A 26,378-nucleotide genomic window follows, 5' to 3' on the forward strand; every position below is an offset into this window, starting at 1 on the left:
ATTCCCAGAACTTATCTTTCAGTTATGCAGAGAAGTAACTATGTTGAAGGATAACCAACCCCCCCCCCCCCCCCCGGCTTATCTGCCTTAAACCAAGGACGACCCTGGCTTCCTTAGCAGCGATATTCTTCAGGAACCAGGCAACAGACGGCAGCAGAAGTAGAACTATTTTAAGATCATTTTGTCTAAAATAAGCCAGCTTTAACCGTTTGCTGTTATGCTGCTGTTTTCTACCACGAAGATTTCCGATTAGTCAGGCAATACAGACTTGAAGGCTATTTGGGTTATAAATTCAATATACTGCGAAATCTCTGTACACTTCATACAGTGAAAAATTCTGTATAGGATTAAACTGTTTGCTATTTGCGGTTTGAATGTGTAGCCCTGACAATCATAATGATAATATAACAAAAGTTCCCTGCACGGCCAGTTTAGGCCGTATCGCTAACACCAGAATAGCGATACGACATGGAGATTACTATAAGAACCATAAAATCAAACAAATGAGGACCAGTGCCCTAAAGGGATTATAATAAGTATTACATAAACAAACAGCTACTTATAAAAAGAAAAGACTGGATACTGAAAAACAAACAGGGATCATACAGTTGAGCTCACCCATTTTCAGATTAGGGCAATGACACAGAAGACACATTATGACAGAGTGTGTATGAGCGTGTGTTACCTACTGGGGTCCCTAAGCAACAAGACTCATAGCAGTACGGCCCATAATCGCTGCTGCAGCTGATCACAGTGATGTAGTCCTTCAAGCTGATATTTTATTTATTTTATTTTATTTCAGGTACTTATATAGCGCTGTCAATTTACGCAGCGCTTTACATATACATTGCACATTCACATCAGTCCCTGCCCTCAATGAGCGTACAATCTAAGGTCCCTAACTCACATTCATACATACACAGTAGGGCCAATTTTTTTATTTTTTTTATTTTAAGCCATAATATATACATTATAGAGTTTCTGACTTTTTCTCTCTGAATATAACTGATGAATTACCACTGGTGTACAAACACTATCACAGAAGTGTCAGCATTTTGGCCAAGAGCAATCATCCTTTTCAACACCAAAATTATTGCAACAGTGGATCTAATATCTAAGCTAGACGGTTATTATATTAAAGCGGAACTTCACTCTCCCAATTAACATTGTCTATTTTTGATCCTTATGCTGCTACCATTAGTAAATAGAAAGGAAAGTGGATCACATTTAGGCCCCTTTCACACTAGTGCGACTTGTCCCGCGATTTTGGACCGCAAAATCGCATGACAAGTCGTTTTCCATTACAGTAAAACCTTGGATTGCGAGCATAATTCGTTCCGGAAACATGCTTGTAATCCAAAGCACTCTTATATCAAAGCGAATTTCCCCATAAGAAATAATGGAAACTCAGATGATTTGTTCCACAAGTTCTTCAGTTTATAGTCTATATACAAAGATTATAGCAATGTGATAGGTTGTGTAACCATAAAATATCCATCCACAATATGCAGCCTTCCCAAGGGGATTAGAAGCAAAATCTAGCAGAGCTACAGAATATAAGAGAGATGAGAGGCGCCTCTAAGTGTAGCAATATGGTTACATTTAATGAAGGTTCAACATTTAGCAACTCACATGGTTGATGATTAAAATAGGCATATCTAAGTATGCAGGCATCCGGGGTAAAGCTGTCCACATAGACCATCTTCTGAACCACCATCTCTCACCACTGTCAGTCTGCAATCGTGACCGGGAAGAATAGCCTGCAGTAGAGTGATCTGAAAGTGAGGCTTTGAATCACTCGTGGAGTGCAGCGGGGAAGGGATGATGAAGATGGCTGTGCAGAGGACGGTCTATGTGGACAGCTTTACCCCAGATGCCTGCATCCTTAGATGTGCCTGTTTTAATCATCAACCATGTGAGTTACTAAATATTGAACCTTCATTAAATGTAACCATATTGCTACACTTAGAGGCTCCTCTCTTCTTTTTTATACATGACGCTACTTGTATATCAAGTCATCGCTTGTATATCAAGTCAAAATTTATTTAAAAAATGTGCTTGTCTTGCAAAGCGCTCTCAAACCAAGGTTTTACTGTATTTTCAATGAGCCTGATTCATATCAGTGCGTTTTGAAGTCGCACCGACTTCAAAGTAGTTCCTGCACTACTTTGCCACGATTTGATTGCGTTTTGAGCCATAGCCATAGCCATTGCTTTCAAAATCGTGGTAAAATCTCGTCGCATAAGTGTGAAAGGGGCCTTACTTGTTTTTAAACTTTTCTTTTTACATTTCTTCAGTTAGGCTCCATTCACACTAATGTTTTTTTTTTCATGCTTTTTGCCGAAACGCATTTCATTTATTTTACATGGGTTGTAACACGTTCATATTCACATCAATGCATTTTGGTACCTCTGCCATTTTGGAAAGGGTTTGAGGATTTTTTTACCCCCAAAATGCAGCATTTTTGCATGTAACAGACTTCAATGAGCATGTATCAAAAATGCAAGTCCTGCGTTTCTGACCCATTTTGCATTATTTAATCTGCCCAACAACAAATTGGCCAAATAAAAATAAAAAAGAATCAAAGACGCATTAAAAACGTGTCAAAATGCGGAAAGCCTAGCAAAAGGCACTGCTGAATTGCTCAAAAGCAACATGCATAGGTGTGAATCGAGCCTTACGTCCTGGTTTACAGGCCTAGGCAAATGATGTCATACATCTCAGAAGTCTTCAGGAGGGGGGAGGGGTTTTCTCAGCTAAGCACGTCCTCCTGCCTGCATGCCTGAGCTAAGGGTAGATGGATTCCAGGAAGTACATGCTACATGAACCATCTGTCCTTATTTAAGATGGTCATAGCCAGAAATGTTAGGGAGTGTTTTTCAAAGTGGGTTCTCAGCAAAATAAAGCATGGAGACATGGGTGGATGGGGGAGTTTGCATAGAATATTAAAAATGAATTAAATAGCATTTTCAGTTTGTGGTGCTCAGATGCAGTGTAGTTTCACTTTAACCTCCCTGGCGGTATGATTCTTTCGGATTTTAGGTGCTGAAAGCGGTACCATTATTTTGCATGTAATCCTTGAGAATGAGCAGCCCAAACCAACTGTTTACATATTTTTTTTTTTTTTACTGTGCGTTCTTCTTTATAACATCTCGGGTATGATAAAGATTGAGACACAAAATCATAAATTATAATATAATAAAAAACTATAAAAAAGTTAAAATATGTATATATGTATATATATATATATATACATATATATATGTATATATATATATATATATATATACATATATATATGTGTATATATATATATATATATATACATATATATGTATATATATATATATATATATATATATATACACATATATATGTATGTATATATATATATATATATATATATATATATATATATATATATATATATATATATATACACGTGTATATATATATATATATATATATATATATATATACATAAAAAGTACAGTAAAACTGAAGGAAAGGGCACTGGGGGGCAATGTAATGTGAATTTATTTTATTTTGAATGGTATCAGTGTGTTTGGTGTGTTTTACATTTGAATTTGCTGCCGGTTCCACCCCCCTGCGAACGTCACGTCGCAGGAGACGGAAGCCGGGGCACGGAGAGGATCGAGTGGAAGATCCGCCGCCGCATACCGCTGAGATACATCGCTGGATCCCGGTGACAAGGTAAGAAACCTCTTTTACAGGATCCAGCGATGCTTCTGGCGGTACCCTGAGTGTGGCTCGGGGTTACCGCTTTTGGCTCTGAAATTTAACCCCGAGCCACGCTCGGGAATACCGCTAAGAAGGTTAAAGACTTTGTCATTATATATGTATACATTATCATGTCACAGAGTGGAAGTTTTATAAGTGCAAAAAAAATAATTGAGGTTTCCCTTAGCAACCAGAAAAATATCAACCTCAATATTACTTTCTTTGTTATAGATCAAGGATCCTTAAACTACTGCCCTCCAGCTGTTGTGGAACTACACATCCCATGAGTCATTGTAAAACTCTGATATTCACAGCCATGACTAGGCATGATGGGAATTGTAGTTCCTGAACAATTGGAGGGCCATAGTTTGAAGACCCCTGCTATAGAAGATATCCAAACGTATTCAATGATATCAGTCATTTTCACAGCGAAAACAGAAAATGTAATGACACGTGAAGTAGCAGCTTCATACTTACTGTAAGAGATGTAAAGGTCATACACATTCCACCAAAGCCATTTAGACATAAGGCTACGAAAATCAGCACAGACAGCGCTGTAGTGGAAAAAAAAAAGGCATGGATCATTACCGACTGAGGCTTCCAAACTGACATGTCCTATACACAACGAATTGTAAACAGGAGTCGGAATAAATAATAATTATTTATTTGCGGTTTATCAAACTCTGAAAAAAGGACGATGGTGAATAAGTCTTTGTAGAGGTGGGTTTAATTATTTCTTCTTGGACAGGCAGTATCATGGTCTATAAACTATTGCCCTAAAGGGTAAAAACACATCTAACTTTATGTTGTGTGCAATTAGGTCCATTTATAAAGAAGGTAAGGCCCTGCCGAAATCATACCGCTACCTAAAAAAAACAAAAAAAAAACACATTTATGAAGCCTAGAGCCGCACTTTACAACAGGTGTGCTTAGTGCTCCACAAGTTTCAGAATTCCGAAGGTAAATACAAAGCCAGGAGGACATCTTGGTCAAAACACTTGTCAAATTCATGTGACTTGCCTCTCCTCCAATCAGAGGTTCTTGACACAACTCAGGATCGGTCTGTATCTTATGTTAGAAAAGTCCTCTAAGGCTTCGTTCACACTAGTGCAACTTTGAAGTCACGTGTTTTCAAATGCGAGTTTGGAGTGTGACTTTGATGCGACTTTACATTCTCTGGCACTAAAACTGCAAGAACGTTGCATCAAAGTAGGGCAGGAACCTTTTCAAAGTTGCTGCGACTTCAACAGACAGATTGGAACAGGTGCCATTGAAATCAATGGGCTAAGACTTGTCATGCAAATTTATGTGTGCAAAGCAGGGGCGTAGATAAGGGGGGGGGAGTCAGGGGGGGGGGGTGGTCAGTTTTTCCAACCCCCCCCCCCCCCTCCCAGAGCATTAGTCAATTTCACAGCAGCTAGGCTAGTGTAGCCTATCAGCTGGTGGAGCCGCACTGCCCCTGGGAATATCACCTGTCTCATCCACGAGGCTTACAGGCAGGGCCCGGCTTACATTGAAGCCATGTTTACTATTTGCTTCACTAACAGATGTGCCTGCTGGGGGCGCTGTATATACTGTATATATTTACACACCACAATCTGTCACAGTGTGGCAGGCGTGATAATTATTGTTCTCTGAGTACTCAAGGTTACCCCCCCCCCCCCCCGGAAAAAAAATTATCTACGACCGTGGTGCAAAGTTACATGACAAGTCGCACTAGAGCCTAATGCCTCGTACACGTGCAACGATTATCGGCCGACCGATCGGCCGTCTTTTGTCCAGAGTTGTGTTTTGTTGGTTGAAATGTGCTCTAGACTGCACACGAATTTTCTCGGCCAACAAAAATCAACTTCAGAAGTGATGTCATGTGCTGGTTTACTTTCCGTGTGTTTTTTCTTCTCTGAGCATGCCCAGTCTTGCTCATCAGATTTTTGTCTGCCGAAATCTGTACTGACTGACGGAAAATCGGCCGTTGTGTTGACAGCCAACAAAAATTTTATAGCCTGCACACCAAATTTTTTTCGGCCGAAAAGTTGGAGTCGGTTGTCGGAAGTATCATACTAACAAGCCGAAAATCAGCCGATCGGACGTTGGCCGAAAATTCACGGCCAACTATCGATGCGTGTGTATGAGGCATAAGTCTTTTTAATGAAACATGTAACAGAATGTATGCTATGAGATAATATTTTAAATGTATGAACTTACACAACTGTATCAATGCATACATGGAGCAGTGTGAAGGACATAATCTTATCCTAATCATGTAAATTGTATATACAACACACAGTATTTACTATGCGCCCATCAAAGCAGAAATACAGCAAATTCAATAACAAATGTGGTTTTCTAAAGAGTATAGGCTCCAGCATGCAGACATAAGACATATAAGTACTGATGTAACAGAAACAAACAAAGTATTTTCTCTAGTGTTTGTGGCTATTGCATTTGCTCAGAAGCAAAGGCGGTAAATAATATCAAATCAAAAAATATGGGGCAAGCATATGCAGTACGACATGAATTCATATGCTGCTGATTAGGAATGAAGGTTTCAATGTTAAAAACTTGTCATACATGATATTTAATACCTAAGATCGGCCATAGACGGAGCAAATTTCTTGGTTGCAAAAGATAAACTAGCTCGATTGCCCACACGGACAGATTTGAACTGGCTATGACTGGCTTAAGTGAGCAATTACTGTGCTTGTCACATTGTACTTCGTTATTTTTATTTTACTGTAGAATCTTATTATGTGCATCCTCTAAGCAAGGACAGAAAATTGGTACAATTTGGATGCTCTATGCACATTGCAAGCTGAGACCATTAAACATGTATGTGACATGATTGCATCCTATAAGCAAAATCAGTAGGGGACTGTGACTGCTGGGTGCACTTACATTTGCATGCTCATGGGAACCTGGATTGCAAGGGTACCAGTTAAAGCAGAACTAAACCCTCCTATCCTTTACAGCCAAGGAAGCTGACACCTTGGTCTCTGTTTGATCTGCAGCTGTCATGGTGCTGTACATGTGATCATGTATGACACTAACCACTACTTCGGCTTGACAGTTCAGATAGGAGCACAAGCAACTGTGACTGTTTTCATCCACGGTATGCCTTGAATATAACTGTTTAGCATAGTTAAATCAATGTATTTAGTTTATAACAATTTCTTACTACTCTTATGCCTTTTCCTTTTAATAAATCAGTACTTATGCATTAAGGAGTTGCTAATCAACCATGCAATTCATGTTTTTGTTTTAGCAGTCTTACTTACAGTTGGGATTACTTGATCCATATGCAATAAGCAGGCAAGAAACACCAAAACTGGCACTGAAACAAAAAGGAAACAATTTTTTTCTTCTGACCTATATGGTCACTCATATTTACAAAAATACAACTAGTGGTATTGATTAAAATGTTGGAGAGTTAACCTCCCTGGCGGTCTGATTATGTCAGTATTTTTAAATGTCAACGAGGTACATTGTTTTGCATGGAAATCTGTTGTTTTATATTGGAGGCCTGTAATTATTAGGAATAAAGCAGTAAGAGCCCATTCACACTGCCGCGACTTGTCAGGCGACTTGTCAGCCTGACAAGTCGCGGTATGTCGCGTCCCATTGAGTAGTACAGGACCCGTTCTAATAGGAGCGACACAAGTCGCTCAGACTTAGAAAAAGGGTCCTGTACTACTTTGGGGCGACCTCGGAGCGACTTGCATAGACTTCAATTATGTGAAGTCCCTGCAAGTCGCGGTGCACAGCGGTGCACGCGACTTCACAGGTCGCCCCCCGAAGTCGTGCCGCTTCAGTGTGAACGGGCACTTAAATTGAATAAAAATTATTAATATATTAATTAATAAATTAATAAATAAATGAATGAATGATAAATAAAAGGAATAAACAGTAAAAGTGCAGGCATGGCACTGGACAAAGCACTAGGGACAAAACTGAGGCGAAATGGTTTGATATAGTAATGTAATCCTAACAGATTACAATATATAATAATGTCATGTTTTGTTTATTTTTTTGAATTTCCCCCCTGGTTCCGCCCTGCTGAGTCACGGTGCTTGCAGGGAAGAGAACCCCGAAGATGGATGCGGGTGTTCCGTTAAAAAACCCTACCCGTAAAAATTCCCTACCCTCGTCCCTTCCAGTGAGGGTACGTCAAGGCATCAGTTGAGCCGCTTCCCAGTGCGCACAGTAAATGATCTCGGCTTCCGTGAAAAAACTCTACCCTCCTTCCCAGTCCTTAAAGCGGCGCATTCCCGTCAAAATACCCTACCCTTGTTCCCCGGCGGGTCCAGAAAAATTTAAAAGTGCCTCCTAACAGAAGAAAATGTATATACAGTGGGTACGGAAAGTATTCAGACCCCTTAAATGTTTCACTCTTTGTTATATTGCAGCCATTTGCTAAAATCATTTAGGTTCATTCTTCTTTCTCATGAATGTACACATAGCACCCCATACTGACAGAAAAACACAGAATTGTTGACATTGTTGCAGATTTATTAAAAAAGAAAATCTGAAATATCACATGGTCCTAAGTATTCAGACCCTTTGCTCAGTATTTAGTAGAAGCCCCCTTTTGATCTAATACAGCCAGGAGTCTTTTTGGGAAAGATGCAACAAGTCTTTCACACCTGGATTTGGGGATCCTCTGCCATTCCTCCTTGCAGATCCTCTCCAGTTCTGTCAGGTTGGATGGTAAACGTTGGTGGACAGCCATTTTTAGGTCTCTCCAGAGATGCTCAATTGGGTTTAAGTCAGGGCTCTGGCTGGGCCATTCAAGAACAGTCACAGAGTTTTTGTGAAGCCACTCCTTCGTTATTTTAGCTGTGTGCTTAGGGTCATTGTCTTGTTGGAAGGTAAACCTTCGGCCCAGTCTGAGGTCCAGAGCACTCTGGAGAAGGTTTTTGTCCAGGATATCCCTGTACTTGGCCGCATTCATCTTTCCCTCGATTGCAACCAGTCGTCCTGTCCCTGCAGCTGAAAAACACCCCCACAGCATGATGCTGCCACCACCATGCTTCACTGTTGGGACTGTATTGGACAGGTGATGAGCAATGCTTGGTTTTCTCCACACATACCGCTTAGAATTAAGGCCAAAAAGTTCTATTTTGGTCTCATCAGACCAGAGAATCTTATTTCTCACCATCTTGGAGTCCTTCAGGTGTTTTTTAGCAAACTCCATGCGGGCTTTCATGTGTCTTACACTGAGGAGAGGCTTCCGTCGGGCCACTCTGCCATAAAGCCCCGACTGGTGGAGGGCTGCAGTGATGGTTGACTTTCTACAACTTTCTCCCATCTCCTGACTGCATCTCTGGAGCTCAGCCACAGTGATCTTTGGGTTCTTCTTTACCTCTCTCACCAAGGCTCTTCTCCCCCGATAGCTCAGTTTGGCCGGACGGCCAGCTCTAGGAAGGGTTCTGGTCGTCCCAAACGTCTTCCATTTGAGGATTATGGAGGCCACTGTGCTCTTAGGTACCTTAAGTGCAGCAGAAATCTTTTTGTAACCTTGGCCAGATCTGTGCCTTGCCACAATTCTGTCTCTGAGCTCTTCAGGCAGTTCCTTTGACCTCATGATTCTCATTTGCTCTGACATGCATTGTGATCTGGAAGGTCTTATATAGACAGGTGTGTGGCTTTCCTAATCACGTCCAATCAGTATAATCAAACACAGCTGGACTCAAATGAAGGTGTAGAACCATCTCAAGGATGATCAGAAGAAATGGAAAGCACTTGAGTTAAATATATGAGTGTCACAGCAAAGGGTCTGAATACTTAGGACCATGTGATATTTCAGTTTTTCTTTTTTTAATAAATCTGCAACAATGTCAACAATTCTGTGTTTTTCTGTCAGTATGGGGTGCTATGTGTACATTCATGAGGAAGAAGAATGAACTTAAATGATTTTAGCAAATGGCTGCAATATAACAAAGAGTGAAAAATTTAAGGGGGTCTGAATACTTTCCGTACCCACTGTATATATTAATCGAAATGGAATGATAAAAAAAATATATTTATATATTTTACATTTTCCTCTATTAGGAGACACTTTTACATTTTCCTCGACCCGCCGGGGAACAAGGGTAGGGTATTTTCATGGGAAGCCGACATCATTTGCTAACCCAACGCTTTAAGCACTGGGAACCAGGGTAGGTTTATTTCACGGGAAGCCATTGTAATGTTAAAAAAACCCTACGCAGTGAAAATTCCCTACCCTCGTCACTTCTGCTGTGAGCCGATCATTTACTGCCTGAGCATGCGCACTGGGAAGCAGCTCAGCTGATGCATGACGTACGTGCACAGGAAGTGATGAGGGTAGGGAATTTTCATGGGGTAGGGTTTTTTAACGTTATACCGGCATCGGCCAAAGTACACAGCGGGAGGACATCAGGGGATCATAGGGACAAGGTAAATTTCACTATTTAGGGTAATCCTGAGTGTAGCTCGGGGTTACCGCTTTAGGTACTGAAAACTAAGCCACACTCAGGATTAATGCCAGGGAGGTTAAACCACCTGTTACATATATATCTAATGCCCCGTACACACGTGCAGATTATCTGAAGACTTTTGTCTTCAGATTTACCTTTTCTATGTAGTGCAAGGGCCTGCCGGATTGCATATAAATTGAAAGTGTTTAGGTTTGACCTCATATTATATGGTTTTGGTAAGTCTACAGACAAAAGTCTTCAGATAATCTGCACGTGTGTACGGGGCATTAGAGTCACCGGTGGTTAAATGCCAGCACACGGGCCCCACTTACTAGCTGTGACTAATGATGGGCTCAGGCGTGATTGGATCGTCCCTGCACACAGCCAATAATAGGCAGAATGTGTATGTGCAGCTGTAGGCCGGGAAATGCCTCATTGCCTATGATTGGTGGTGTGCAGTGACGGCTTCCTGGGAGGTACAATCAGAACACGCCTGTGCCCATCCCTGGCGGTGACACTTTTAATTTGCTGTGTTTTTGGAAAGGCAACTATAAGATTGTACACAGGTGAGTGTGAACACCCATTGCACTAGCACAGGTAGAAATGGATATGTGAACTGTGGTATGGAGATGTTATTGCTAGAATGAGATAGTAGAAGCCAGAAGGCTTCTCAACTTAAACAACTTTGCCTAAAACTGAAACGCACTGTGGTTGACTTGCTTTCATTTCCTAAACATTACAGATTTAAAATCACAGTACAGTTTTTCACCTAGTAAGTGAAGTATATATAGCTGCTATGGGCAACAAGGTCCCTATTTTCTGAAAACAGATAAAACATTACTCACCTTCCACTTAGCCTCAGCTTGCGTGGACCATACTTGTCCATGATGATTCCCAATGGAAGTGAGATGGCACTAAGCAAGAAAGATCCCACTGTAAAAGCCAGATTCAACATTTCATCTTGTTCTTTACACACCAGCCAGCCATTGAGCTCTATCAGTTGTTCTTGCTCTTCTGTGTCAGTGCTGCTGTTTGTGGAGCTATTAAATGTTGCATTTTCTGTATAGGAAAGAAGGAAAACGTAGGTTTAGGTAAAGCATTTACAATAAAGCTAGGTTTTGTCAAAAATAGTTAAAATGTGACCATCCTCCAAACAAACAAGATACACAATGTCTGCATTAGAGTAGTGGTCTCTAAACCGTGGCTCTTTGCTTTCTTTTATCTGGCCTTTGGGGAACTATATTGGGACAACAATGGTACATAGTCCCCCCCCCCCCATGACACCAATGAAGGGGCAGATTTTCTCCCAATGCCACCAAAGATGGGGCACAATTCCTCCCAATCACATAAATAATGGGACACAATTCCTCCCAATGACATCAATAATGGGACACAATTCCTCCCAATGACATCAATAATGGGACACAATTCCTCCCGCTGACACCAATGAAGGGGCAGATTTTCTCCCAATGACACCAAAGATGGGGCACAGTTCCTCCCAATCACACAAATAATGGGACACAATTCCTCCCAATGACATCAGTAATGGGACACAATTCCTCCCGCTGACACCAATGAAGGGGCAGAATTTCTCCCAATGACACCAAAGATGGGGCACAATTCCTCCCAATCACACAAATAATGGGACACAATTCCTCCCGCTGACACCAATGATGGAGCATTGTTTGACCTATTCTATTCCCAATGGCCAGAGTCTGGCCCCCTTGAGTCTGAAGGACAGTAAACTGGTCCTTTGTTCAGAAACTTTTGAGACCCCTACATTAGGCAACAACTGCTATTCACATGTACTGTACTCATGTAAAAGCTCTGAAACCTGTGTGATAATTGACAATTGGAGTGATTTCAACCCTTCATATTTGTGTTTTTTGTACACATTTAAAAAATCCTTTTAGCCTTAAAAAAAAAAAAATCTTATATTTTCCAAAAGCAGAAATGGTAGAGAATAAAATGGTGGTAGTTCCAATTTTTTATGTTACACAATTTAGCACAAAAGCCAAAGAAATGCCAAATTCCAGTAAACAAATACACTAAAGTTAATTTTATATAGGAGGAGGTTGCACCAAGTACAAAATACTCAACATTTCAAAGAAAATTGTGTGCGTCCGTGAAATGGCAACAAACTTCAGTGCATTATATTTTCAAGGCTTTAAAAGCCTCTACGGATCATCAGTTTAGAGCTATGCAGGAGTGATGGATGTCACATTCACCGATTTATAAGTGTTTTTGTCCCCCCCAGTGGAGAGATTTCTCTACACTCCCAGTCTAATTTCCCCCCCACTCCAGCCAATGGATAGGAACACAAAATGGATAGGATTCTAGCTTTAATCCAAATGTACAAATACCAAATAAGTTCTAAACATCCATTTCATACAGATTCCAGGCAAATATTTATCTTGCTTGTGGCTTCTATTTCCTCAAGTGCATTGGCATGAAAATGGCAGTGTATTGCCAGGCACATGTTTGTTCACTCAGTCTCCGAATTTTCGAGAAAGTTCTGGCTGCTTCATGGAACTCTGTGTTACTTCTGTATCCAGATGCTTGGGATCAGTTAGGTTTATAATGATGCTAGACACCAGGGGTTATTTCCTAGCAAGACAATAATGGAATCCTCAGTGTCTTTCTATAAATAAATCTATGCACGCGCCATGGTACTAAGAAAACAGCCGGTGGCAGAAATGACCCATGAGAAAGAATGATTCATCTCTGACTATGCTATGGCAAATGCAAAAAATACGTACACAACCTCTTCCCACATAACATCCTTTGATGTCATTTATATCCCACTTTGATTAGGTCAATGAATTGCCAATAAAGAATATCTTAGCTCCATGCACACTGGCGTTTTTTTTTTTAAGCAAAAAAAAATACTGGATAAAAGCAGCTTTTTGTAGTAGCGTTTTTAGCAGCATTTTAGGAGCATTTAAAAGCATTTAGGAGCGTTTGCGTTTTATTCGTGTTTTTGCAGTAAAAGGGAAAAAAAGCTAAAAAAACCATTACAGTAAACCCCCGTTATATCGCGGTTCAGTTTTTGAGGTCCCGGTATTTTGCGTTTTTTTTTTCTGTAAGACCTATTAATATTATTTTACTAATAAATCATTGTTAATTCAATATTTTTGTGTTTTTCATTGCCCTTGCTCTGTCTCTCAGTATCTTTTATGTGTTTAAATGTGTTTCTATTGTTTTAAAAAGTGTGTTTAAGCCCATTCACACTGCCGCGACTTGTCAGGCGACTTGTCAGCATGACAAGTCGCGGTATGTCACGGTCCATTGAGTAGTACAGGACCCGTTCTAATAGGAGCGACACAAGTCACTCCGACTTAGAAAAAGGGTCCTGTACTACTTTGGGGCGACCTCGGAGCGACTTGCATAGACTTCCATTATGTGAAGTCCCTGCAAGTCGCGCCAAAGTCGCGGTGCACAGCGGTGCACGTGACTTCACAGGTCGCCCCCCGAAGTCGTGCTGCTTCAGGGTGAACCGTCACTTAAGACCTTAAAATGCTTTTAAGAGCCCATTCAGACTAGCGCGACTTGTCAGGCGACTTGTCAGCCTGACAAGTCGCGGTATGTCACGGTCCATTGACCGCTACAGGACCCGTTCTAATAGGAGCGACACAAGTCGCTCCGACTTAGAAAAAGGGTCCTGTACTACTTTGGGGCGACCTCGGAGCGACTTGCATAGACTTCCATTATGTGAAGTCGCTGCAAGTCGCGGTGCACAGCGGTGCACGTGACTTCACAGGTCGCCCCCCGAAGTCGTGCTGCTTCAGGGTGAACCGCCACTTAAGACCTTAAAATGCTTTTAAGAGCCCATTCAGACTAGCGCGACTTGTCAGGCGACTTGTCAGCCTGACAAGTCGCGGTATGTCGCGGCCCATTGAGTAGTACAGGACCCGTTCTAATAGGAGCGACATAAGTCGCTCCGACTTAGAAAAAGGGTCCTGTACTACTTTTGGGCGACTTGCATACACTTCCATTATGTGAAGTCCCTGCAAGTCGCGCCAAAGTCGCGGTGCACAGCGGTGCACGTGACTTCACAGGTCGCCCCCCGAAGTCGTGCCGCTTCAGGGTGAACCGCCACTTAAGACCTTAAAATGCTTTTAAGAGCCCATTCAGACTAGCGCGACTTGTCAGGCGACTTGTCAGCCTGACAAGTCGCGGTAGGTCGCGGTCCATTGAGTAGTACAGGACCCCTTCTAATAGGAGCGACACAAGTCGCTCCGACTTAGAAAAAGGGTCCTGTACTACTTTGGGGCAACCTCGGAGCGACTTGCATAGACTTCCATTATGTGAAGTCCCTGCAAGTCGCGTCGAAGTCGCGGTGCAAAGCGGTGCACGCGACTTCACAGGTTGCCCCCCGAAGTCGGATCGCCTCAGTGTGAACCGGCTCTAAAAGTACAGTGAAAGTTATAAAAACATGCCTACAGTGTATTTAAATAGGGTATTTCTATTTCGCGGATTTTCACTTTTCGCGGGTGGGTCCGGAATGTAACCCCCGCGATGGAGGGGGGTTTACTGTAGTAGCGTTTAGAAGCGTTTCTGCTGGAAAAACGCCCCAAGAAACTCCACAAAACATTTTTTTTCTCCTCCTAGACGCTGAAGCTCAAAAAACGCTAGTGTGCATGGGCACATAGGATAACACTATTTAGCTTCTAGGAGCTAATGATAATAACCGATTCTAGGAGCTTAAAAAAACGCTAGTGTGCATGGAGTCTAAAGGCAACATTTTTAGAGCAAAGGCTCGTACACGATAAGAAAATCAGAAGTATAATTTCATACTACGAACGATCTTCTGATTTTCTGATCATTAGTATAGCGCTTTCAATTGCTGTCCGTGTCGCCATAAGGCCTCAATTTACACGGGTGCACTTAAGTGTTTGCCCGTGTGAACATTATGGAGTTATGTTACCTCCTTTCTTAACCCCTAGAAACCAATGTGCTGTGCCAACATTGCATTTAGTTGAATGGATGAGGTTCAGTCGGCAATATTACCTGCTAAACATGACAAGTAAGATAACTGTTGCCGGGCATATGTATACCCTATAAGAGGAAGCAGTTGGAGGGTGGTAAAAATTTGGCCCAACCATGTCCCCCCCCCCCCCCCCCCAAGCTGATTACATGTAAACAGACTTGCTGGTTGTCGGCAATCCTTTCTTCAAATGCTGTGTCTGTGTAAGGAAAGGAGAGCCGAAGACAGGCAAGGCTGTCAGTACATTGTTTACACTAATAATCAGGGCACTGATCATCAGTGTCCTGATTATTAGTGCAGCCCCATCAGTGCAGCCTCTCAATTCCCATCAGTGCCTCCTTATCAGTGCCTCCTCATTAGTGCCCATGAGTGAAGCTTATCAGTGCCCATGAGTGCAGCCTCATCAGTGCCCATGAGTGCAGCCTCATCAGTGCCCATGAGTGCAGTCTCATCAGTGCCCATTAGTGCAGCCTCATCAGTGCCCATGAGTGCAGCCTCATCAGTGCCCATGAGTGCAGTCTCATCAGTGCCCATGAGTGCAGCCTCATCAGTGCCTATGAGTGCAGCCTCATCAGTGCCTATGAGTGCAGCCTCATCAGTGCCCATTAGTGCAGCCTCATCAGTGCCTATGAGTGCAGCCTCATCAGTGCCCATGAATGCATCCTCATCAGTGCCCATTAGTGCAGCCTCATCAGTGCCTATGAGTGCAGCCTCATCAGTGCCCATGAATGCAGTCTCATCAGTGCCCACGAGTGCGGCCCCATCCGTACCCATCAGTGCAACCCCATCTGTGCCCATCAGTGCAGCCTCATCTGTGCAGTCTCATCAATGCAGCCTCATAAGTGCCCATCAGTACAACCTCATCAGCACACATCGGTGAACAAGAAAAATGACTTATTTGCAAAATGACATAACAGAAACTAAGAAAAAATGTTTTTTCCCCCAAAATGTTTAGTCTTTTTTTGTTTAGCAAGAAACTCAGTGGTGATTAAATATCACCAAAAAAAAGCCCTGTCTCAAAAAAAATTATAAAAATGTAATATGGGTACATTGCAATTGTCAAAGTGTGACAGCACCGAAAGCTGAAAATTTGCCTTTCAGGAAGAGGATGAAATTGACTGGTACTGAAGTGGTTTGGGGGGGGGGGGGGGGTAATTACAAAATTTTAAGTTGCCACCACAAAAGGAATAAAGAGGAAATCTCCCATTGAGGACATTTATTCCCATGACAAGTTTCCAGGAAATAATTTTTCTCACATTCAAAATAAATCTTCTCACTTCCTGCTGTGTCTACAGGACAGGAAATGAAGAGGATGTTCCCTACTGAGACACAGATGATAAGAAAAAAAAAAAACACAACAGTTATTGAACCCTTTCCTACTCAGTTTTAACTTTTCCTACTAAAATCAAATACGAAAAAAAGTGTTTTTCATTGGAGATAATTAAGACTCAATCTATCTTATACAACGAGGCTGCTTAATGACCAATAATGATGTGCAAAGCACATTAACTCCTATCAACTGTTCACAATTTCACTTTACTGTAAAGCTACTAGTAATTTCTCAATGGCAACTAAGGGTTAATGGTATGCAGTTGAATGGTGGGGGAGAGAGAGAATGGTACAGCTAGGTGCTGAATTTACAAATGTGTCCAGTGCCTCTGTTGCAAGACCCTTTAATCTTTTTATTTACATGGTCTCGCTGCAGTGGGGAGTAAGGAAATCAGTGGGCCAGACACTGCCAGCAATGTTCTAAGCAGAGTAGTGCCATGTCATCAGATTTACTCCCAAAGTCAGGGGGTAATTGACAGGTGTGGGGATGATGCACTGAATTCCTTTCTTTTTCTGGTAAGGTCTAAAGATAACCAACCGTGAGGATCATTGATCCCTATAGAAAACAGATGGTTAGTGGACATAGTAATTAATACAGCAGATGCTAGACAATTGAACTATGGAAATGGTATGGGCAGTGCCATTTTCTTCAGTCCTGAATGATTCTTTGCGTTTGTTAGGCAGCATAACTCAGTTAATAATCAATGCATTGTAAACTGCATAAATGATATTCATAAAATCTAAGCTTTCTGCTTTTTTGTAATCCTGTTACCTATATAGTAACAGAATCGGATATAGTAAACTAGCACATTGCATGCCAGTCTACAGGTGGTCTGTCTTTTATTTTTCTCTCTGAAAAATGGCTGGTATATAAAATCATACATCATGAAAAATGACTTAGTATAGCATATGAGGGACTATTGACACTTTTTCCTTTTTTTAATGTATGTTAAAATGTGCAGTTTAATGTGATTGTCATTGTAATGTTCATTGTAAAGTTCACTAACATGCTCATATGCATTGGGATGTGCTGCTATTTAGTTTAAGTTGCACAGCAATGCACATACACTATATTGTCAAAAATATTGGGACTGCTGCCTTTACACGCTCATGGACTTTAATGGCATCCCAGCTTTAAGCCCCGTACACATGATCAGATTATCGAACGATCTGTCTTCAGTTTTTTGTGGCACGCTAGTCTGATGTGGAAAGTGAAGAGGGTTTTTTCATACGAATTTTCCCGTACGACCTAATTCTACTTCAGAAGTGATGTCATGTGTTGGATTGCTTTCTATGTGTTCTTTCATCTCTGAGCATGCCTAGTCTTGCTCTTAAGATTTTTTTCCATCGAAATCAGTACTAATGAGACGAAAATCGGACATTGTTTTGACAGACGACAAAAATTATATAGCCTGCACATCAGGATTTTGTTGGCCGAAAAGTCGGAGTCGGCTGTTGAAAGCACCATACTAACAATCCGAAAATCGGCAGATCGGTCGTCGGACAAATTTTCCCTACAGATTTTCTTATCGTGTGTACGGGCCTTTAGTCTGTAGGGTTTAATATTGAGTTGGCCCACTCTTTGCAGCTATAACAGCTTCAATTCTTCTGGGCAGGGTGTCCGCTAGGTTTAGGAATGTGTCTATGGCAATTTTTGATCATTTTTCAAGAAGCACATTTGTGAGGTCAGGCACTGAAGTTGGACGACAAGACCTGGCTTGCAGTCTCCACTTTAATTCATCCCAAAGGTGATCTATCGGGTTGAGGTCATGGACCTTGCTTTGTGCCCTAGTGTGCAGTCATGTTGGAACAGGAAGGGGCCATCCCCAAACTGTTCCCACAAAGTCGGGAGCATAACATTTTACAAAATGTCTTGGTATGCTGATGCCTTAAGAGTTCCCGTCACTGGAACTGAGGGGTGAGCCCAACCCCTAAAAAACAACCCCACACCATAATCCCCCCTCCACCAAATGATTCATAAGGTCCATAAAGACATGGATGAATGAGTTTGGGATGGAGGAACTTGACTGGCCTGCACAGAGTCCTGAACTCAACTCGATAGAACACCTTTGGATTGAATTAGCGTGGAGACTGTAAGCCAGGCCAATGTGCTTCTGGAAGAATGGTTAAACATTTCTATAGGCACACTACTAAACCTTGTGGAAAGCCTTCCCAGAAGAGTTGAAGCTGTTATAGCTGCAATGGGTGGGCAAACTCAATTTTGAACCCTATGAACTAAGACTGGGATGCCATTAAAGTTCATGTGTGTGTAAAGGGAGACGTCCCAATACTTTTGACAACATAGTGTACATTGTAAGGCATCAAATGCAACACAACACATATGGTTGCTACCTCATCCCTTTAAAACCGAACACATGAATTACACAGGTTCTGCGACTGACTAAGGTAGTAAATAAACTCACTTGGTGCCTTACATGCATAAAATTAGCTCCAGAACCTGTGTAATTCATATGTGTTTGGGTTTAAAGGGATGAGGTGGCAACCCATGACACAGATGTGAATGCTCTTAGGCATTGTGCTTTAGAGCCCTTTTACACTGAGGCGCTTTTCAAGTGCTTTGGCGCTAAAAAACACCTGAAAAGCTCACGAAAACCTATTCCCTCTAAAATCAATGAATGCTTTCACATTGGGGCAGTGCGTTGAAAAAAAAAAGCGATAAAAACGCCCCTCTCTATTAAAATGAATGGGAAATGCCTGAAAAATGCTTCAAAAGCGCCTCAAAGCAGTTCTCAAAGCAGTTTTTGAGACACGTGTCCTTAAAAAAGCGCACTACCAACGCCGCAAAAGTGTGCTTTTTTCCTTTGAAATCAGTGTTCTTATTTCAACCATTTTATAGTCAAAAGTCCAATAGGGATTAAGAATAAGACAAGAAAGTTGTACTAAATCAAAAATACATGCTGCAAAATGTATTTGGTGCAAAATATAGTGTAATTACCACAGGTGGGTTAATAATTATCTATGGAATGGTAAATATGTAGCTAGATGGAGATGATGCATGCAGTGCCTTCTTCTTTCCTCCCATCCCCCTTTAGTTGTATGGGTGAGTCTAATGGTCTTAGTAAAACATGGATAAGGTAACAGGAAACAGATGTGGGTAAAAGGTCGTCATACAGGCCGTGGAGGCACATTCATCCTATGCAGTAGAGGCGTAGACATTGTAATATGGGGTTGGCACTGGTTCTTCAACCTTGCACAGGGCCTATACCGTGTAGACAGTGAGAACATGACCCTGAGTAGAACTTATCAGTAAACAAGTCACCATAATAGCTCTGGAATGGAACAGGCTCTTAGCCAGTGTCCTCAGCACTTTTTAAGAACTCTGGCACAGTTCCCATAACAAAAGAATATTTGTGACCAGGACAACATAGCTGATATGTAAATGAACCCTTCAGATGAATCCTTATGAAAGTTTATTAACTCTCTTCACAAACAGACTTCAATTTCTAGCTTTGTTCCAAATGTGGTTTAAAAAAAAAAAAAATCTAAAAGTATGTTCTACTGCTTTCAGCCTCCTCCAAATTTCCAAATTCTGTTTTTTATCTGCTGTGATCTGACATCCTGTCACATACCTGATCCGAGGCCGATATGTAGAGAGGGTTCCCCTTGCGGCTGAGTGCGATACACCCCTGAGGATGGAACAGGAGGTGTAGCGCCCAAGCACTGGTTGCCACCAGGGTCAGTGGAGTAGACCGGTGGTCATCTGCAGGATGCTGGGCAGAAGTCTTCTGAGAGTCTTCAGATAGACTCGACAACTAGTGCCGCCAGGAAACAGGTGTAGAAGCAAGCTGAGAGTCAAACACTGGTAATCAGTCTGAGGACGCAGGCAGGTAGCAGTAACAGGAGCTTTAGCCAAGGTCACAACAGGAAGGCAGGTAGAAGGCAATGACAGAGCCTGTGAAACAAGCCGAGGTCATATACTGGAGAGCAGGCAGATAGGTAACAAGTCCGTAGGCCAAACCAAGGTCATACACTGTAGAGGTAAACTGGAGCGAGGTAGGTGAGACAAGCCAAGGGTCGGAGCCGGGAGAGAAGAGCAGACAGGTCAGGAACCAGCCGAGTCACAACAGGAAATCCAAGGTAGGTTAGCAGATGCTCAGGACACAGGAAGGGTGACGACAATCCAGCAACTTGACGGGCTGCATCAAGATATAGGCCAGCAAATGGTAACATCTATGACGTCATGCGTGCGCCATTGTACATGCGTATTCGCGAACACACGCTGCGACTAACCTGCGTAAGCGCATTTGCCAATCTTATGCCGGTGCACATATGCGGGGGAATGCCCCTGATGTGCCCATCGCGAGTGCTGGCAGAAATGCCAGTCTCACCACAGCCATTTCTGACACATTCTTTTAGAGGGTGGCTATGTTCGTTCTCCATGGTCCCACTCTATGCAGGAATGTAACTACTATCTTCTTCTTGCTCCCAAATAGGGATGAGCTCAGGCGTGTTTGGGTCCTAGTTCCAACCCACATGAGCAATCCAGCCAGGAAGCCGTCACTGCCAGTGGTGTATTTAGGTTTTGCGCTGCCCTAGGCCTGACTAAACTTGGGCACCCCTAATTTAAATATAACCCCCCCCATCCTGTAAAGGTCACATCCTTTCCTGTTTATGACCCACCCTGTCATCTGTAAACAACAGACCACAACCACAGTCTATCAGTGCCCATCAGTGAAGCCTCATCAGTTCCCATAAGTTCAGCTACATCAGTGGCTATCAGTGCAGCCTTATCAGTGCTCACCAGTGCAGCCTCATTACTGCCCATCAGTGCAGTCTCATCAGTGCAGCATATCAGTGCAGCCTCATCAGTGGCCATCAGTACAGCCCCATCAGTGGCCACCAGTGCATCATATCAGTCAAGCTTATCAGTCTTGCCTCATCAGTGACCATCAGTGCAGTCTATTAGTGCCCATCAGGGCAGCATATCAGTGCAGCCCCATCAGCTTTTTTGCTGCCCCCCCAGCAAAGTGCTGCCCTAGGCCTGGGCCTTGTTGGCCAAGGCCAAGATACAGCACTGGTCACTGCACATTGCCAATCATGCGCAGCCTAGTCAGGGTGTGTGTATGTGCAGCTGTGGGCTGGGAAATGCCTAACTGCCTATGATTGGTGGTGTGCAGTGACGGCTTCCTGCCAGGATTGCTCAGGTGGGTTGGGACTAAGTCCTGAACACGCCTGAGCCCATCCGTACTCCCAAGATGGACTAGGGACTATGGGATGTATATTGTATTATACAGTGAGGGGGAAAAAAGTATTTGATCCCCTGCCAATTTTGGACGTTTGCCCACTGACAAATAAATGATCCGTCTATAATTTTAATGGTAGGTTTATTTTAACAGTGAGAGAGACAGAATAACAACAAGAAAAACAGAAAAAAAGGATATCAATTAGTGTCACTTTAAGCTGAATTCCGGGGATGATATATTTTGCATATTACATTGGACCAGCTTGGCACAGTATTAGTAGGCATACCTGCTCAGTCTCTGTGGAAGCTGCAAATTACTCTAGTAGCCCCAGACTACTACAGAGACTGTCCTTCTGCATAGTAACCAGAGGTCCACTAGCCACGACAACCACTCGAGAACACCATGCATTTTTCTAAATCAATGCAAAGCATTATCTGATTGGACGAGGTTGAGCTTTGACAAAAAAAAAAAACCTGAAAGCCGATTGGTTTCTCTGCAGAGCTGCATCAGATTTTGCACTCTCCAGTTTTAGTAAATCCAGGGCCGCTGATAGGGGGGGACCACCAGCCCTCTTGTAGGGGGCCCGAGCACACAGAGGGGCCCACACAGAGAGGGGGATTAGTGATGGACAACAAATACAGAAATCTTCCTCCAGCACCTGAATCTGATCTGTCCCTCGCCCTGCTATCAGGTTTTATCTGCTGAGAAAGAGACAGTTGTCCCTCACTAATCCCCCCTTCCTGTGTGGGCCCCCCTCCCAGCACTGGCTCTAATGTTATCTCTACTCAGGAGTTTATTTGTAACTTTGTTTCTCTCTCTCTGTCTCTTTGATCACTGAGCTCCAACTGCCCAGCCTGTATATTTTTCTCATCCCATCTTCATTTTTATTTAACATAGTTTTTTTTTTTTTTAGATTTAGCAGGCATTATGTGAGTTATGTTATATTTGTGTCAGCTAATAGTGATTTTGTTGTAATTTTAGCTAAATATATCTTTAATTTTTTTCTTGGGGGGGCCCTGCCAGGTAGTCTGTATGGGGCCCCGCGATTTCTAACAGCAGCCCTGAGTAAATCCACCGATGTTTGTTCGGGGACATGCATGCGCACACACATGGATGTCAAACTGTGTCTCAATTGACATGAATAAGACTGTCAGCACATGGATGCATTGAACACCAGTGCATTCAATGCGAGGAAACACGGCCATCACACTGGTGTAAGCTTAAAGTGAAACTCAACTCTCTCAATTAACATTTACTATTTTTCATCCTTATGCTGCTAGTATTAGTAAATATATATGAAAGTATATTAAAATTACGTGTATTTTTATTTTTTTTTCACATTTCTTCAGCTACTTCCTAGGCAAACGATATCATATATCCCAGGAGTCTTCGATGAGGGGGGGGGGGTCTTAGCTAAGCAGACCCTCCTGCAAGAAGGCCTGGCCTAAGGGCAACTGGATTCCAGGAAGTAAATGCTACATTTTTCATCTGCCCTTACTCAAGATGGCCCTGGCCAGAAATGCAAGAAGGATGTTCTGCAAGCAGGCCTGGCCTAAGGGCAAATGGATTCTAGGAAAAAATTGCTACATTTTTCATCTGCCCTAGGCCAGAAATGCTGGAAGGGTGTTTTTAAAAGTGATTTCCCAGCAAAATAAATCATAGTGACAGAAATGGATGGGTGAGTTTATTTTGAAAAAAAAAAAAAAAAATAATTAATTAAATAGTGTTTTTAGTTTGTGGTGCTCAGATGTAGTTTTGTTCCGCCTTAAGTACACCCATGTGAATGACACCTTACAAGTAGAAAGCATCAGTTCACATTCTGTTTACAAGCCTGTTCAGTATACACAGATGCTGACCCATATAAAAGCAGAGTAAATCAATGCCAGACAACGCTTGATGAGGCAACATCGTGCATTGGCTTAGAAGTTAAACATGATGCAATCTAAGGTGTGGCCTAAATGATGCTGTTCAGGTGGAAAGGGATCAATTTAGGAACAGGCTGAACTAGGAAAGTGAACAGGACATGCTGTTTTGCCAGGAAACATTAAGTAAACATGTAGATCTAAATAATTATTAAACCCGGGCTAAGTGTAAGTGTTGAAAATGACAAAGAAAGTAAAAAATTATTAAAAGTTTAAACATTAATTAGAAATGCCGCTGTTGTTCGCTAAGTAAAACCTCAGAAATAAATAACCAACAATAAAACAGCGCTTGCAATAATACAATTGACAATCATATAGTGTTAATTAATAATGTGTAAAATATAGTGCAAAAAAATCTTGTGCAAAATATAGTGCAAACAAATCTCGAAAGTTCAATATTGCTTAAACAATTTGTCCATAAACTGTGCAATTTCTTAAAAGTGCAATAGTGCTAAAAAAAAGTCCATAAATAGTGCAATTATGCTTAGTAATAAAAAGTGCTTAAAGTGCCTCAAAAAAGTGCTGGAGTGCTTCAAATCAATCAGGCGGTGCCGGGTTCTTCACTCCCCTCCTGTATAACAGGAAGTCTCAGGGGCAGACTGGCAACTTTCATACAAACCAGAGGCCCATGGTGCAGTGACTCAGCCCCCCTCCCACTCTCCCTCTTCCCGTTCTCCTCCTGCCCCCAATTCCAGGCTGAAGCCCAGCTCCAAGGCTCTCTACTCACCAGCTGAATCAAGGTTCCCAACCTGGCCAGCAGGGGGCGGTTGGGGGGAGCTAGGACAGCTCGATTGGGACTGGCCAGGGGAGGAGAGTCTCCAGTGGGACCCCTGCTCAGACACAGTTACACCATCCATGCTGGGGAGGGAGGTCTGCGCTCTTTCCTCATCTTCAACCCAAGCTCAGTAGGTCAGCAGTGAGGACTTTTTACTTCTCTTCACCAGGAATCCTTTAGGCATGTCTGTGGCAGAAGCAGTGCAGCCTTTTTACAGGACATCAGAGCGGCCCGGGCGGCAATTGCCCCCCTGCCCCCTGACCCAGTCCTCCCCTGGGAAGTCTTATCCGTGGAACGCACACTGGTCAGCGTTCCCGGAAGTGCTGTGTGTTTGTTTCTACATGCCGTTTTTCTACATGCTGATCAAACATGGAATTTCTTGTAAGTAAATGATTTTATGCGCTATTAAATATTCGTCTCTATGGACTTCACTATGTGGGCTGTCTGGTTTTTTTTGAGCTGCTAAGATTCGGTACAAGGCGTTTTACAGTGACTGAGTGCCAACACCAAGTGGATTTGCTTTTCATCTCACAAGTTTCAAGCATATCTGACCCCCAGACTGAAATAGCTGAGGGGAGGGAAGCACCCGGCACCGCCTGATTGGTTTGAAGCACTTTTTATTACCAAGCATAATTGCACTATTTATGGACTTTTTTTTTTTTTTTTTTAGCACTATTGCACTTTTAAGGATTTGCTCGGTTTATGGACAAATTGTTTAAGCACTATTGCACTTTCGAGATTTTTTTGCACTATATTTTGCACATGATTAATTAATACTATATGATTGTCAAATCAATTGTATTATTGCGCCGTTTTATTGTTGGTTAATTAAGTAAACATGATCAAAGCCCTGTACAGTAGGGATCGACCAATTATCATAAAGCAAAGCAAAGCCGATATTTCGAGGGCCGATATGCACTTTCCCTGATATATCGGAATCGGCCCCGGAGGTTACTGATATTGCCGATATTTCGGGAAAGTGCTTGTACCGGAGTGATGCCTTCAGCTAGAGGAATCAACCCGGTTTCGGGGTCCATAGCCGAGGGTCGGCTGGCTTGTAATGACAACCGATGCAGCCAAGAAGCCGCTCGGCTGTCATTACAAGGAGCGGGAGGGGACATCCCCCCGCTTCTGTCGCCTTCCGCGGCTCTCTCGGGTCTCCCGTCCCACCGGGAAACCTGGGCAACCAGCCTGCACGGCCGCCGAAGACTCGATCAAAGCCGCATTTGGCTCTGATTGGGTCTCCATGCAAAAACCCGAAAGTGATGTCATGACATCACTTCCGGGTACTGTCTGGCGCCAGATTAAAAAAATGACAGCGTTCAAAACAGCCAAACTTGGCGTTTTGAATGCTTTTAAGTGCAGAGGATGGGTTTGGGGTCTTTTAGACCCCCAGATCCCTCCAAAAGAGTACCTGTCAAGAAAAAATATTTTTTTAAATGTACGAAAATATCAGCGCATATCGGCCGATACCAATATGCATCGGTATCAGCAACGAAAAACCGATATCGGTCGATCACTATTGTACAGTCATTTAGCTCTTGTCTTTGTAATACTGCCTATCTCTAGGCCATTTGCAAAACAGTGATTTAATTTTGCCCTCTACCACAGTCCTGCTCCCACATTTATAAAACTATTCAGGCCACGCAGTTCAGGATCAGTCACTTTCTGTGATTTCCATTTTTTGTTCAGTTTCCCTTTAATAACACATGATAGTTGAAGATGCATTCCTTTAACTAAGAAAACTATGCTGGTGTTAAACAAACATGACAAAATTCACTTAGCTATTAAAAGAAATATGTAAGTCTATCAACGTGTAAGATGGCACATAGCTCAAAACATGAAAATGACTGAGATTAGGTGAAACATACCTTTGAGCACTACCATACCTTTGGGTGATTAAATCTCTTTCTACTAAGATACTTAACTAATGTTGGCTGTCACTTCACTCGCACACCAAAATCAATGTCATTCAAATGAGATAAC

At 42.4% G+C, this 26,378-nt stretch overlaps 1 protein-coding gene across 2 annotated transcripts in view; it reads right to left on the reverse strand.

Annotated features, from left to right (window-relative positions):
* The window catches only part of SLC43A2 (solute carrier family 43 member 2), a 120,029-nt gene that overhangs the window by 43,604 nt on the left and 50,047 nt on the right, over positions 1-26,378 (reverse strand). For both annotated transcript variants that reach the window (XM_082245152.1, XM_082245151.1), the window contains exons 3-5: positions 11,021-11,234; positions 7,017-7,072; positions 4,219-4,295 (exon numbers count right to left, since the gene is read on the reverse strand). In XM_082245152.1, the coding sequence (XP_082101278.1) occupies positions 4,219-4,295; positions 7,017-7,072; positions 11,021-11,234 (347 nt within the window). The remainder of the gene's footprint in view (positions 1-4,218; positions 4,296-7,016; positions 7,073-11,020; positions 11,235-26,378) is intronic.

This window comes from Pelophylax lessonae (assembly GCF_965119305.1).
Source record: "Pelophylax lessonae genome assembly, chromosome: 2".
Taxonomy (NCBI): domain Eukaryota; kingdom Metazoa; phylum Chordata; class Amphibia; order Anura; family Ranidae; genus Pelophylax; species Pelophylax lessonae.